At 51.9% G+C, this 14,440-nt stretch overlaps 2 protein-coding genes across 15 annotated transcripts in view; both read right to left on the bottom strand.

Moving 5' to 3' along the window:
- DNM2 (dynamin 2) overlaps window positions 1–809 on the bottom strand; it is an 88,081-nt gene extending 87,272 nt beyond the window's left edge. For 6 of the 14 annotated variants that reach the window (XM_037505801.2, XM_037505789.2, XM_037505792.2 and 3 more), the window contains exon 1: window positions 486–702. In XM_037505801.2, the coding sequence (XP_037361698.1) occupies window positions 486–646 (161 nt within the window). In that variant the 5' untranslated portion in view covers window positions 647–702. Of the gene's footprint in view, window positions 1–485 lie in introns of all 14 variants that reach the window. The other 8 variants (XM_037505793.2, XM_037505795.2, XM_037505798.2 and 5 more) reach the window with 4 other exon arrangements.
- Window positions 810–4,916: 4,107 nt separating this feature from the next.
- QTRT1 (queuine tRNA-ribosyltransferase catalytic subunit 1) lies at window positions 4,917–13,433 on the bottom strand. Its single transcript, XM_037505787.1, has 10 exons — window positions 13,152–13,433; window positions 12,844–12,912; window positions 12,614–12,752; window positions 8,549–8,627; window positions 8,303–8,418; window positions 5,905–6,043; window positions 5,630–5,705; window positions 5,432–5,541; window positions 5,256–5,343; window positions 4,917–5,163 (listed from the first exon to the last, which is right to left on the bottom strand). The coding sequence occupies exons 1-10, from the start codon at window positions 13,392–13,394 to the stop codon at window positions 5,011–5,013; spliced, it is 1,212 nt and encodes a 403-aa protein (XP_037361684.1). The 5' UTR covers window positions 13,395–13,433; the 3' UTR covers window positions 4,917–5,010.
- Window positions 13,434–14,440: the final 1,007 nt, after the last annotated feature.

The following is a 14,440-nucleotide window of genomic DNA, read 5'->3' as shown; positions in this document are numbered from 1 at the left end:
CTGTCCAGACATCAGGGGGCTGCACCGCAGGACTGGACAGATGGACAGTCAAACGGTAGTGGCAGGGAACCCTAAAGACAGACGACCAGACGGGAGGAGGTGCTGCAGAAACACGACCAACCAACCAGACCCCAGGGGTAGGCCCAACAGACATGTAGGTGGCAGGTTTTTGGACACACATACAGGGAAGGGGGTCCTACCCCTGACGCCAAGCAGCGAGAGGGTGACGTCCACCCACTAAAGCAGGTGCGCACCTCCTGGCCCACGCCCCCCAGCCCGTGAGACGCCCGGAGAGCCCAGGCCGGCTCCCTAGCCCAGCTAGGAGCCCTTCGCTCAAGGCGTCCCACAGAGCCCGCCTCCCTGTCCCTGTCCCGTCGAGGGCACGCAGGCGCCGCAGCTACGCCGGCGGCGCAGGGCGCGCCATTCCCGGTCCGCCCTCCACCGCAGGCCGCCGCCCGCCGGCCGTGGCCGCAGCTCCCGCTCACCGGCCCACGAAGTTCTCGAGCACCGAGCTCTTTCCGGCGCTCTGGCCGCCCACCACGGCGATCTGCGGCAGGTCCAGGTGGCAGCTCTGGCCGATGGAGCTGAAGGCGTCCTGCAGCTTGTTCACCAGCGGGATCAACTCTTCCATCCCGCGGTTGCCCATGGCGCCGGCGATCCCGGCCTGAGCGCCCCGCGCTCTCAGCCCGCACCCGGCCCTCAACGACGCGGCCCCGCGGCGTCCGCGGCCGTTGCTCCCCGCCTGCCCGAGCCTCGGCGCGACGTCCGCTCCCGGCTCGGCCTCACGGTCGCCGCCTCATCCGGTTCTCTGACTACACCCGACCGGAGCGACCTCCCGCCCGGGCCCGGGGGCCGAGCCCCAGGTCCTGGCGCCTCCCCCGATTGGCCGGTAGTGCTGTCATTCGTGTACGTAAGCCAATGAGAGCGAGGCACGAGCCCACAGCTGAGTGAGCCTGCCTCCCGGGGACCTTCTCGCGGACTCATTGGATACAAAAACTGTCGCTTTTGTGCAAGAGCCAATAGCGGTAGGAAGCGAGTTGTCAAAGGGGGGGGTGCGGTGTTTCGGAAAAAGCTACGTTGGCCCCGCCTTTCCTGGAAAGTTCCCAGATTGCAAAAAAATGTCGCCAATTTTATTGGCAGAAAGACCCGCCAGTCAGTAAACGTGGCCAATGATATCCAGTATCAATTCTCAGAGACTGTCTTGTCACTTGACACTACCTAGTTCCCCAAAATTGTCCCATTGGTTTATATAAACATCACTCTGCTCCTTCAGCTAATAAGCGGAGGCGGGCGGGCTTTCCAGGCGAATCTTGACTATGATTGAGAACTGAATCGGTCAATCAGAGACGCTCCCGTTCTTGAGATTGTTGCCCGTCTGGTGGAGACTTCTGGCGCAGAGGGTGGAGACTCACCGTACTCGCCAAGGGCGACACCTTGTGGTGAGATCTTGCGGTGACCCTCGCGTGTGCGTTTCCTGGCTCCGGAGAAAAATACAAGTCCCAGAAGGCACCTCGGCCTCGGGCTCGCACACCTGTTCTCACTGGGTTCCAATGAGCTTAGGGTCAGGACATGTCAGTGCTTCCAGGGCAGAGGCACTCTCCCACTTTCATTCCTATAAGGCCCTCTCCTAGGAATAGCATCAGTTCATGCCCCGTCTGGATGCAGCTAATGTCTCCAACGTCCTTCACCTGCCGCTTCGATTTTAGCGCACCTATCTTTTGGAGTGCACAACAGATCCTTTCCCCAAGAAAATTCACAGTATTTTGCAGACCGTTTTGCAGGATTCTGGAAACTGGGAAACCTCTTGGAAAAGAGACCAGGAATAGGTGGTAGGATTTTTAGAAGGGAGTTGATTCCTCTGAGTCAGAGAAGCAGTCCACTAAGGAGGCAGACCATCTGCCTGCTCCATGACCCAAAATCTAGACCTTAGAGATGAGCAAAAGAATGATGGACAAGTATTGGCATTGCAGTCCTAACAAGAATTGCACATGGAAACATCCTAACTGCCCATTCTTGGAACTGGTTAAGAAATACTAGGCAGGAACCTCCCCGGTGGCGCAGCGGGTTGAGAAAAACGCTGTGAAGCTGTCTACCGCCTCTGCAGCGCGGGTTCCATCCCCGCCCGGCAGGGAACAACCCACATGGCGTGGCAAACCTCTCCTGTCTCGCCCCCTGCTCCCCTCAGCAGTGCTTTTGGTCCATCTGCCGGTTCTGCTCCCCGCTGTATCTCTGGGAGAGTGAATCCTCTCACCTTCCCGCGCCTCTGGCCTGTACCCCAGCTCTTGTATAAATAAAATAAATTAAAAGAAAATAAATGCTAGGCAACAGCTGTAGAAAGCATGAAGTCTGTATGTACTGAAATGTAAACAATTTTAAACAGTCTAAGAGGAAGACAAATTTTTTTAAAAAATAAGGTACATGGGCCTCCCTGGTGGCGCAGCGGTTGAGCGATGGGTTGCGAAGCTGCCCGCAGCCTCTAAATCACAGGTTCGATCCCCGGCTGCCGGCTAGGGTCCCACATGGCGCGCAGACCTCTCCTGCCGCCCGCTGTTGCCTCAGTAGTGTACTTCTCACTCTGCCTGTTCTACTCTCCGCTCTGGCTCTGGTGAATTCTCTCACCCTCCCGGGCTTCTGACTGTACCCAGTGCTTGTACAAATAAATAAATAAATCTTTAAAAAATAATAAGGTACAGAACTGCAGGTAAAGGCATAGATATTCATGAAAAACTACATACATATAGAAAAGTTCTGGAAGCATACACAAACTGGTAAAAGCAACTGCATTTTTATGCTATTTGAATTGTGGGTCCTACACATGTATTATTTTCCATTAAGAAAATCTTATCTGGGCCCCCCCTGGTGGCGCAAAGGTTGAGCACTGGGTTGCAAAGCTGCCCGGCAGCCTCTGCAGGGCTGGTTCCGTCCCTGGGCCACTGCGAGGGGTCCACATGGCGCGACAGACCTCTCCTGCCGCGCCCGCTCCTCCCCTCAGCAGTGTATTTCGTCAGTCTGCCTGTTCTGTTCCCCGCTCTGGCTCTAGTGAAATCTCTCCCGCGCTTCTGACTGTACCCAGTGCTTGTATAAATAAATAAATAAATCTTTAAAAAAAAAGAAGAAAATCTTATCTCCTGGGCCTCCTTGGTGGCATAGTGGTTAAAAGTCTCAGGGCTATCAAGCTATCGCCAGCCACTGCAGCATGAGTTCCATCCCTGGTCAGGGAGCTGATCCACATGGTGCAAGAGACCCTGCCTGTCTCGCTCACTACTCCCCTCAGCAGTGTATTTCAGCAAATCTGCCTGTTCTGCTCCCCACTCTGTCTCTGGCAAATCCTCTCACCCCCTGAATCTCTGGCCTGCACCCCAGTCCCTGTATACATAAATAAACAAATAAATAAATAAATAAAAATCTTTAAAAGACCAAAAAGATCTTACCTCCTATGACTACCAGCTTTATAACGGATTATATTTGGGTTAGATCCTGGGCTTGTTTATTTGCTGAGTGATAATGACCAAGTAACTTCATTCCTCCACACTCATTTCCAGGTCTGTAATATGGGAAACATGGCTACACATAGATCATAAAGTTGCAAGAATTAAGTACACATGATGACCAGGCACAGTGTAAACACCACCTAAACAACACCTATTGTTATCACTGCTTTGTTAACTGACAGCAAGATTAAATCGCATGTCTAAAGAGTCAAAACCAAGAATACAAGCTCTGGAGCCAGGCTGCTACTGCCTTAGTGGTATCCTTGGGCAAGGTGCATCCCTCTCCAGACCTGTTTTCCTACCTATAAAAGGGAAGGACTTGGGCCTCCCTGGTAGTGCAGGGGTTAAAGACAGCGCTATCAAGGGCCTCCCCGGTGGCGCAGCGGTTGCCGGCTCGATCCCCCCGGCCACTGGAGGAGGGTCCCACATGGCGCGCAGACCTCTCCTGCCGCCCTCTGCTCCCCTCAGCAGTGTACTTCGGTCCTTCTGCCTGCTCTGCTCCCCGCTCTGGCTCTGGTGAATTCTCTCACCCTCCCGCGCTTCTGACTGTACCCAGTGCATGTATAAACAAAACAAACAAACAAATAAATAAATAAATAAAGCATGCCTCTATTAAAAAAAAAAAAAATTAAAAAAAAAAAAAAAAAAACACACGGTCTTAAAAAAAAAAAAAAAAAAAAGACAGCGCTATCAAGCTGTCACCAGCCACTGTAGCACAGGTTCGATCCCTGGCTGGCCAGGGAGCAGCCCACTTGGCACAGCAGACCTCTCCTGTCTCGCCCGCTGCTTTCCTCAGCAATGTATTTCAGTGGATCTGCCTGTTCTACTCCCCTCTCTAGTGAATTCTTTCACCACCTGCACTTCTGGCTTACACCCCAGTTCTTGTATGCATAAATCTTTAAAAATAAATAAATAAAATAAAAGGGGGAGGACAAGTGTGCCCACCCCCAGGGCGGATGGAGGGCCTGGGTCACAGGAAAAAGGAGGCAGTTTCCGCTCAGGGCACTTCCTACATTCTATGCCAGAGGGCTCCCAGATACCAGCTGTTATTGTGGTTACTTATTATTAACTGATATTGATATTGGAAGGGAGAGGACACTGGCCACAGTGACTCTCAGACCTAGAAGAGGATCAAGAAATGACACCTCCCCATGAAGGCACAGACTCTCCCAAGGTAGAATACAAGGGCCTCCCTGGTGGCGCAAGGGGCTAAGAAACAACCTATGAAGCTATCTGCAGCCACTGCAGCACAAGTTTGATCCCCAGCCTGGGAGCTACCCACATGGCACAGAAGACCTCTTCTGTCTCACCCTCAGCAGTGTATTTCAGTCAATCTACCTGTTCTGTTCCCTGCTGTCTCTGGTGAATCTTCTCACCCCCCACATCTCTGGCCTGTACCCCAGTTCTTGTATGCATAAATAAATAAATTTAAAAAAAAAAAACAGATAGAATACATAAAAACAAACCCTTCAATATGTTCTATTCATCTTCCTCCCCACCCTCCCTGCCCCATGCCAGGTCAGCCCAGTGTGATTCCCACAGAGGCCAGGGCATCAGTGGCCCAGGTGGGACAGAGGGTGGGGTCCCCATACATGGTGCCCATGAAGTCCCGCACAAAGTCAGGAAAGCGCTTTTCCACGATGCTGGCACGCACAGTGCTCATCAGCTGCAGCTGTGGGCAGAGGGGACAGTGTCAGTGTCAGCCAGTTGGCCAGGAAGATCACCCCACATCATCCCTTATTGCCCACCTGGCCACAGGCCCACCTGGTAGGCAATGTTGTGGACAGTGAGGTGGTGCAAGGCAGCAGTGTTGTCACTGTGGAGCAGTGCATGCAGGAAGGCCCGACTGTGCCTGTGAGTGAGAGGTGGGATTCAGCAGGGCAGGGGCTCGCTGCCCCCCAAACCCTCCTCTGATCCCCAGAACCCCATCATTCCCCTACTTCTGGCAAGTGGGACAGGCACATTCAGGGTCTATGGGACGGAAGTCCTTTTCAAATTGCTTCTTCTTCAGTTGCAGGTTCCCAGTCGGCACAAGTGCAGAACCAAAGCGCTGAGGGAGAAGGAGAAGTCGGCTTGACCAGATCTCTACATGCTCCGGCCCCACCCCCACCCCGTCTGCCCTTCACCCAAGGCCTCACCGCCGTCCGGGTGGGGAAGACACAGTCGAACATGTCGCATCCAAGAGCCACGCAGACCACCAGATCAGTGGCATAGCTGGTGTTGGGGCCATGGGCAGAGTTTAGCAGAGAACCTCAAGCCCTAGTCATACACCCAGGCCACCCCCACCCTCACTCTCTCAGGGAATCTGGGTCACATTTCCTCAGAACTGCCCCCAAGGGAAACCATGTCCTTCCCCCAAATCCCCTCATCAGGAAACCACCGTCCATGGTGGAACTGTGCCCTCTCTACATACCCGACCCCCATCAGGTATCGGGGCTTGTCCTTGGGCAGCCTTGAGGTACTCAGCGCCACCATCCTCCAGAACTGGCTCTTACTCTCACCCCCGCTCAGGCCCCCAATGGCGAAGCCAGGCACATCCCTCTTGGTCATCTCTGGGGGGTACAGGTCAGGGTAAGGTAGGGGCCACCAGACAAAAGGAAATGGGTCTCCTCCTTTGCACCTGCAGGTGGAGCCTACCCAAACTCCCCAGAATACAAATGTGTGTATCTGTGCATATATGTTGGGCTGCCTGGGGAGCTGCTGGTGATCTCAGCAACCATTCACTGAGTGCCTAATGCATATAAGACCTTCAGTCCTCAGGAGAAGCCCATGGGCACACTCCCTTAGCTGAAATCCAAGGTAGAGCCACATGTGTTTCAGAATTCAGAATGTTCCAGATTTTAGAACAGTGAATGCTGCAGATTCTGAGTTATAGTCTGTCATCAACCGCTGTAAGTTTCTGATTCAGAATGTAGGAAGACTCATAATAAATGGGATAAATAGCCACATAGATGTCAGTCTTGCATTGCAAATCCCCAAGTGTTTGGATTTGAGAAGTGGGCAATCAGACTCCAGTATTTCAGAGAAGAGGCTGCATCTCCACACTGTGGTTAAGGCCTACAAAGCCTAACCCAGGGCCTCCCTGGTGGCGCAAGGGGTTAAGACGCAGCACTATGAAGCTATCCACAGCCACTGCAGCATGAGTTCAATGCCTGGCCAGTGAGGTGACCCACATGGCGCAGCAGACCTCTTCTGTCTCACCCATTGCTCCCCTCAGCAGTGTATTTCAGTCAATCCACCTGTTCTGTTCCCCACTCTGTCTCTGGTGAATTCTCTCATCCCCCACAATGCTGGGCCTGTACCCCAGCTCTTGTATGCATAAATAAATAAAAATCTTTTAAAAGCAAAACAAAATGAAGCCTAACTCACTCTTCTGCACATGCCAGACACTGGATTTGAACCCAGGTCTGGCCTCAAAGCCCAGGCTTCTCTCTAGCCCCAGCTGCACCATTCAATCCGAGAGAGGCTAGAGTATCGACAAAGCAGGAGGGGTCTGGGGAGCTTCCGAAGTTGAAATGAAGATCAAAATCAACAGGGGATGGCTGGTAAATACAATGTCCTGGCCTCCCTTGGTCTCTTGATCCCAGGCAGGCAGGGCGAGAACCTGAGAGGTTCATATGCAGGTGAGCCTAAAGCTCCCACAGAAGTGCCACCGGGGCAGCGCCGGTCACTTTTCAGCAGGTGGTATTTTTTTTGTTTAACATAAGAGAGCAGAAAATACCAGAAAGTATCTCATGTAGAAGAGGTTTCCAAAAGCCTAGGTTTCTGCTTTCATACATGTCCACACCAACTGAGCAATGACATGAAAGAGATCTCTGAATGGAAGTCTCTGTTAAAAAAACTTACTGGACCATGGGCCTCCCTGTTGGCGCAAGGGGCTAAGCACCACACTATGAAGCAATCCGCAGCCTCTGCAGCATGAGTTCGATCCCCGGCTGGACAGGGAGCAATCCGCATGGCGCAGCAGACCTCTCCTGACTCACCCACTGCTCCCCTCAGCAGTGTATTTCAGTCAGTCTGCCTGTTCTGTTCCCCACTCTGTCTCTGGTGAATCCTCTCACTCCCCTACATCTCAGGCCTGTACCCAAGCTCTTGTATGCATAAATAAATAAATCTTTAAAAAAAAAAAAAAAAGACTTACTGGACCAAAAATGGAGTAGGGGCAGTGTAAGGATAAAGAGGAATTACAACCAGGACAATGTACATAACAGCACAAATGATGTCAGAATTAGGGGGGACTTTTGCACATTAATTCCTCACTTCAACTCTATGACATTGGGAGTACATCCCCATTTCACAGATAAAGGCTCAGAAAGACCGAACTATTAGTCCCAGGGTGTACAGCATTGAGGCAGCAAATCAAAGGTTCAGCTCCAGCCCAACAGACTCTAGAACCCAAAGTTGTGTCACTGCCTTTGAGCCCCCATCTCTGCCTCCCTTGTCTCCACAGCCATGGCATTGACCAGACTTCCTTGTCACCCTTACAGTGTATCAGTTAACTTGTAGCTTCTAGAAGATGGTCCACTCCTAGCTTAGCAATATCCAAGCTGTGCAGTGTGGGTAAGTGACTTAAGAGCTCTGTGCCTCAGCTTCCCTATTGGTAACCTCAGAAACCTGACACCTACTGAAATTTCTATTATTCTCCTAACACATTCTACTCCTTTGCCCTAAGCACCATTGCTTCAGCTGTTGCACCCACCTGGAATGCTCTTTCATCCATTAACCACTGTGTGAGCACAGTGGACACATACCAGGCGCACATGGGGCTCTCAGAATGGACCAGCCCTGGTCCTACCAGCACATGGCTTTACCTTCAAGGCAGGTAGCCCGGAGATCTGCATCCAACCCACCCTGGATGATGGCGAAGAGGTTCTGCTTGTCTGGCCTCTGATGAGCTGCAATGCACCGGTCTAGCCAGCGGATTGACCTGCAAGAGGGCCCTGTCATGAGTCTTAGGGGCATGAGAGGGGTAAGGAGACAAGGCTATAGTACCAGGACCCCCACCACCACCAGACACACACATGAGCACATGTGGACACACACATGCACACACACACCTGTACATGGCCTCCTCCACTCGTGGCCCTGTTACCGTACTGCTCACTACGTCATCCAGCTGCATGATGATGTCAGACCCTGGAAGGGTGACAGGGACACAATCACTGGGACAGTCCCCACTTGCTGTTGGGGATAAGCAGGACCCTCCACCCCCACGCCACCAGGTTCTACTCTTCTCATAGAGAGCAGCCAGAGGGAGCTTTTCACAATGTACATCTGCTCTTGCCCCCACACCCCCCCATCTAAAACCCTGCCTTGGCACATAGAATAAAATCCTACTTTTATGAATTCATCCTTTAAGAACAACATCATATATGTACAAAGTGATTCCTGGCAAAGTAATGGCAATGGCAAGATGGGACCCAAATGTCTGTCAACAGGGATTTAAAATAAACCACAGTCTAGGGGCCTCCCTGGTGGCACAGGGTTTAAAGACACTGTGCTGTCAAGCTATCTCCAGCCACTGCAGCATGAATTTGATCCCCGACCAGGGAGCTACCCACATGGTGCGGCAGACCTCTCCTCTCGCTTTATTTATGCATATAAGAGCTGAGGTACAGATCAGAGGTTCAGGGGGTGAGAGGATTCACCAGAGACAGAGTATGGAGTACACAAGGGAGACTGACTGAAATACACTGCTGAAGGGAACAGTGGGTGAGACAAGAGGTCTGCTGTGCCATGTGGGTCTCCTTCCTGGCCGGGGATCGAACTCATGCTGCTGTAGTTGCGGAAGCTTCAGAGTGTTGACGCTTAAACCCTTGCACAGGGAGGTCCTGAGGTAGTAATAATCTTTTAAAAAATCCAATTTAGGGCCTCCCTGGTGGCGCAAGGGGTTAAGACGCAACCTATGAAGCTGTCCACAGCCTGTGCAGCATGAGTTCGATCCCCTGCCAGGGAGCTACCCACATGGCGCAGCAGACCTCTCCTGACTTGCCTGATGCTCCCCTCAGTAGTGTTGTTCAGTCAGTCTGCTTGTTCTGTTCCCCACTCTGTCTCTGGTGAATCCTCTCACCCCCCACACCTCTGGCCTGTGACCCAGTTCTTCCATGCATAAATAAATAAATATATTTTTTTAAATCCAATTTATTGGGGCCTCCCCGGTGCCGCAGAGGTTGAGCGCTGGGTTGTGAAGCTGCCCGCAGCCTCTGCAGAGCTGGTTCGATCCCCGGCTGCTCCCCGGCCACCGGAGGAGGGTCCCACATGGCGCGCAGACCTCTCCTGCCACCCACTGCTCCCCTCAGCAGTGTACTTCGGTCCTTCTGCCTGCTCTGCTCCCTGCTCTGGCTCTGGTGAATTCTCTCACGCTCCCACACTTCTGACTGTACCCAGTGCTTGTATAAATAAATAAATAAATCTTTTTAAAAAATCCAATTTATTGTAAGTATTAATGCAATAAAAGCAAAGTGTATATCATATGATCCAGCAATTCCACTTTTGCATAGATAAACCAAAAGAATTGGAAGCAGAGTATTGAGCAGATAATTTGCATCCATGTTCATGGCAGCATGATTAACTGTAGCCAAAAGGCAGAAGCAACCTGAGTGCCTACAAGTGAATGAATGGATCAGCAAATGTGCACCATCCATACAGCAGAATATTACTCAGTCTTAAAAAGGAAATTCTAACACAGGGTACAACATTGATGAATCTTAGGACATTATGCTGAGTAAAAGAGGCCATATATAAAAGGACAAATAGGGCCTCCCTGGTGGCGCAGCAGTTGAGCGCTGGGCTGTGAAGCTGCCCGCAGCCTCTGCAGCACCGGTTCGATCCCCGGCCACTGGGGAGGGTACCACATGGCAGGCAGACCTTTCCTGCCACCCGCTGCTCCCCTCAGCAGTGTACTTCGGTCCTTAAGCCTGTTCTGCTCCCGGTTCTGGCTCTGGTGAATTCTCTCACCCTTCTGTGCTTCTGACTGTACCCAGTGCTTGTGTAAATAAATAAATCTTTAAAAAAAAAAAAAAGGACAAATATTGTGTGCTTCCACTTACCTGTGGTCCCTAAAATAGACAAATTCATAAAGACAGAAAGTAGACTAGTAGATGCCAGGGGCTGGGGGGAAAAGGGGGAATTGTGTCTAATGGGGACAGAATTTCAGCTGGAAATGTAAGATGAAAAGCGTTCTAGAGCCAGATGATGGGGTTGGTTACACAACAATGTGAATGTGCTTAATGCGACACGACTAGATTTTTAAAAAAAAAGATCTATTTATTTATACAAGAACCGGGGTCCAGGCCAGATGCATGGGAGGGTGAGCGGATTCACCAGAGACAGAGAGGGGAACAGAACAGGCAGCCTGACGAAATACACTGCTGAGGGGAGTAGCCGGTGAGACAGGAGAGGTCTGCTTCGCCATGTGGGATTCTTGCTGGCTGGCTGAGATGGAACCCGCGCTGCAGAGGCTGCGGACAGATTCACAGAGCTGCGCTCAACTACCTGCACCACCAGGAAGGTCCCAACTAGGTTTTTGGGGGTTTTTTTAAAGATTTATTTATTTATTTATACAAGCACTGCGTACAGTCAGAAGTGTGGGAGGGTGAGAGAATTCACCAGAGCCAGAGTGGGGAACAGAACAGGTAGAGTGACGAAATACACTGCTGAGGGGAGCAGCGGGCGGGGCAGGAGAGGTCTGTCATGCCATGTGGGACCCTCACCGGCTGCTGGGGATTGAACCACTGCTGCAGAGGCTGAGGGCAGCTTCGCAGCCCAGCCCTCAATCGCTGCACCAGGGGAGGGCCCCAACTAGGTATTTTAAAAGGGTTAAGAAAGTAAACGTTCAGGGGTCTCCCCGGTGGTGCAGCGGTTGTGCGCTGGGTTGCGAAGCTGCCCACAGCCTCTAAAGCACCGGTTCGATCCCCGGCTGTTCCCGACCACCGGAGGAGGGTCCCTCTCCTGTCTCGTCTGCTGCTCCTCTCAGCAGTGCATTTCAGTAGATTCGCCTGTTCTGCTCCCCACTCTGTCTCTGGTGAATCCTCTCATCCCTCACACTTCTGGCCTATACCCTGTTTCTTGTATGGGTAAATAAATAAATCTTTTTTTTTTTTTTTAAGATTTATTTATTGATTGATTGATTGATACATACATGCATACAAGCACTGGGTACAGTCAGAAGCACAGGAGGGTGAGAGAATTCACCAGAGCCAGAGCGGAGAGCAGAGCAGGCAGAAGGACCGAAGTACACTGCTGAGGGGAGCAGCGGGCGGCAGGAGAGGTCTACGTGCCATGTGGGACCCTCCTCCAGTGGCCGGGGAGCAGCCAGGGATCGAACCGGCGCTACAGAGGCCGCGGGCAGCTTCGCAACCCAGCGCCCAACCTCTGCGCCACCGGGGAGGCCCAATAAATAAATCTTTAGGGGGGCCTCCCTGGTGGTGAAAGGCGTTAAGACACAGCACTACAAAGCTATCCGCAGCCACTGCAGCACGAGTTCAATCCCCAGCCAGGGAGGTAAGCCACATGGTACAACAGACCTCTCCTGTCTCACCAGCTGCTCCCCTCAAGAGTAGATTTCAGTAGATCTGAAAGAGTGCTCTACTCCCCATTCTGTCTCTGGTGAGTCCTCTCACCCCTGCATCTCTGGCCTGTACCCCAGCTTTATATGCATAAATAAATAAATCTTTAAATATGTATATATTTGCTATCTTGATTGTGGTAAAAGATCACAGGCATATATATATGTATGTGTATATATATATACACACACACATATATATACATACATATATCTATCAAAATCTATCACAAGATACGCTTTAAATGTTTGCAGCTTACTGTTATATCTCCCCCCACCCAAAAAAAAAAAATTTAAGTGCATCCACTACCCACCTGGCTACCTGCTCACTAGTTCTCCTCCCCCAGGACATGGACTACAGTTTCTTTCCACAGATAAATCTACACAAGTAAAAATAAATCATACATGTGCTTTTTTAATCCTTCCTACAAATGTAAACATATAATGAATGCACTCTACCTACACCACTTTCCCCCTTTCTATTTGTAATGTTCCCTCAAGGCCCAGACTGCAGTGTACTGGAATTTCTATGGAGGGGGGAGGCTGCTCTGCTTACCCAGAGCATTCTGGATCTCCACAGATTTCTCCGGGCTCAGAAGGGTCTCGTCGCCATCGTATGGGGAGCAGAAGCGGACGCCTTCCTCTGTCACCTCTGAGAGGGACACCAGAGACACCATCTGGAAACCTCCGCTGTCCTAGGGAAATGCCACCACAGGGTTGTCAGGGGATGTGGAGTGGGTATATCTCACCTCCCAGAAGTACTTTCGGATCAAGGGCCCAACTCACCGTCAGCAGATTGTGGGGCCAATTCATGAATCCGTGGAGGCCTTGGGCTTTCTGGATCAGCTCCGGGCCCTGGGTTGGAGGGGGTGGGGGACGTATCAGGTTAGGCGGAACACGAGACTGGGGGCTCTTGTTGGGAAAGGGCTGGCCACCTTCGATCCCCGTCCTGTCCTCTCGCCCAGCACAATGCCTGAGGACGACCCGTAGCGCTCAATACGCCTAAGTTGATTGACTTTTGGAGGTGTGTCTGAGTCTAGGAAATGCCTCAGCACTTCCCACGCTCCACTGCCTCCCCCGGCTGGGTTACCCACCGGCCTCAGACCCAGATGGTAGGTGTTGCCCAAGCAGATGCGGCAGCCCAGCGCTTCCAACTGCTCGGCCGTGATACCCTTCATGGTGGCCTGCGTCCCCACTGGCATGAACACTGGAGTGGCCACAGGCCCGTGCGGCAGTCGCAGTTCGCCCGCCCGGGCTCTGGAGCGGCTGCATTCAGCTACTAGCTTCATGATTCGGGGTGCGGACTCCACTGACGCTGGCGTAGCAGCTGCCGCCATCTTGGCTACTGGAACCACGAGGGCAATGGACCATCCTGGGTGGCGCCATATTGACTAAAGTCACGTGAAGCGCGACCAGAGCAGAAAAGCTGGAAAGAGCGTCAGGGGACCATGGCAACGGACTCGGGCTCTCTCGTACAAGCCGGGCGCGGAGACTTGCTCCCACCGGCTGCGTTCTGCTGCCTATAATCAAAATTGTCGTGGATTCGAATCTCATTCCTGCTATTTTTGTTTTTAAAGATTTATTTATTGGGTCTCCCCTGGTGGCGCAGCGGTTGAGCGCTGGGCTGCGAGGCTGCCTGCAGCCTCTGCAGCGCCAGTTCGATCCCCGGCCATCGGCGAGGGTCCCACAAAAAAAAAAAAAAAAAAAAAAAAAAAAAAAATTGGCCCCTCCCTGGTGGCACAGGGGTTATAAGCACCGCACTATGAAGCAATCCGCAGCCTCTGCAGCACGAGTTCGATCCCCGGCCGGCCAGAGAGAAACCCATATGGCGAGGCAGACCTCTCCTGTTTCGCCCGCTGCTCCCCTTAGCAGTGTATTTCAGTCAGTCTGCCTGTTCTGCTTCCCACTCTGTCTTTGGTGAATCCTCTCACCTCCCGCACCTCTGGTCTGTACCCCAGCTCTTGTATGCATAAATAAATAACTGTGGTACAGGCCAGAGGTGCGGGGCGTAAAAGGATTCACCAGAGACAGAGTGGGGAACAGAATAGGCAGGCTGACTGAAATACACCGCCGAGGGGAGCAGCGGGAGAGATAGGAGAGGTCTGCTCCACCATGTGGGTCAGCTTCCTGGCCGGCCAGGGATCGAACTCGTGCTGCGGAGGCTGCGGATAGCTTCATGGTGCTGTGCTTAACCCCTTGCGCCACGAGGGAGGCCCTCATTCCTGCTATTTTCTTGCACTACAATTAAAGCCACTCTAAATCATAATTTTCTATTCCATAAATGCGAGATTGAATGAGAAGGATGGATGTATCCATCTTAACACGGTGTTTGGCTGAGGTGTGTGTTCCAAAAGCTTAGAATAGGACCTATTAATTAGTATGT

Source organism: Talpa occidentalis, unplaced genomic scaffold (assembly GCF_014898055.3).
Source record: "Talpa occidentalis isolate TD23 unplaced genomic scaffold, MPIMG_talOcc4v2.1 talOcc4.12, whole genome shotgun sequence".
Taxonomy (NCBI): Eukaryota; Metazoa; Chordata; class Mammalia; order Eulipotyphla; family Talpidae; genus Talpa; species Talpa occidentalis.
This window is presented reverse-complemented; position numbering and strand designations above follow the sequence as displayed.

Coding starts and splice junctions, on each gene's coding strand:
- QTRT1 (XM_037505787.1), bottom strand. CDS start 13,394: ATGGCGGCAGCTGCTACGCCAGCGTCAGTGGAGTCCGCACCCCGAATC. Junction 12,913..13,151: donor ACCATCTGGGTCTGAGGCCG/GTGGGTAACCCA, acceptor CCTCCAACCCAG/GGCCCGGAGCTGATCCAGAA. Junction 5,706..5,904: donor CGATACCTGATGGGGGTCGG/GTATGTAGAGAG, acceptor CCCCAACACCAG/CTATGCCACTGATCTGGTGG.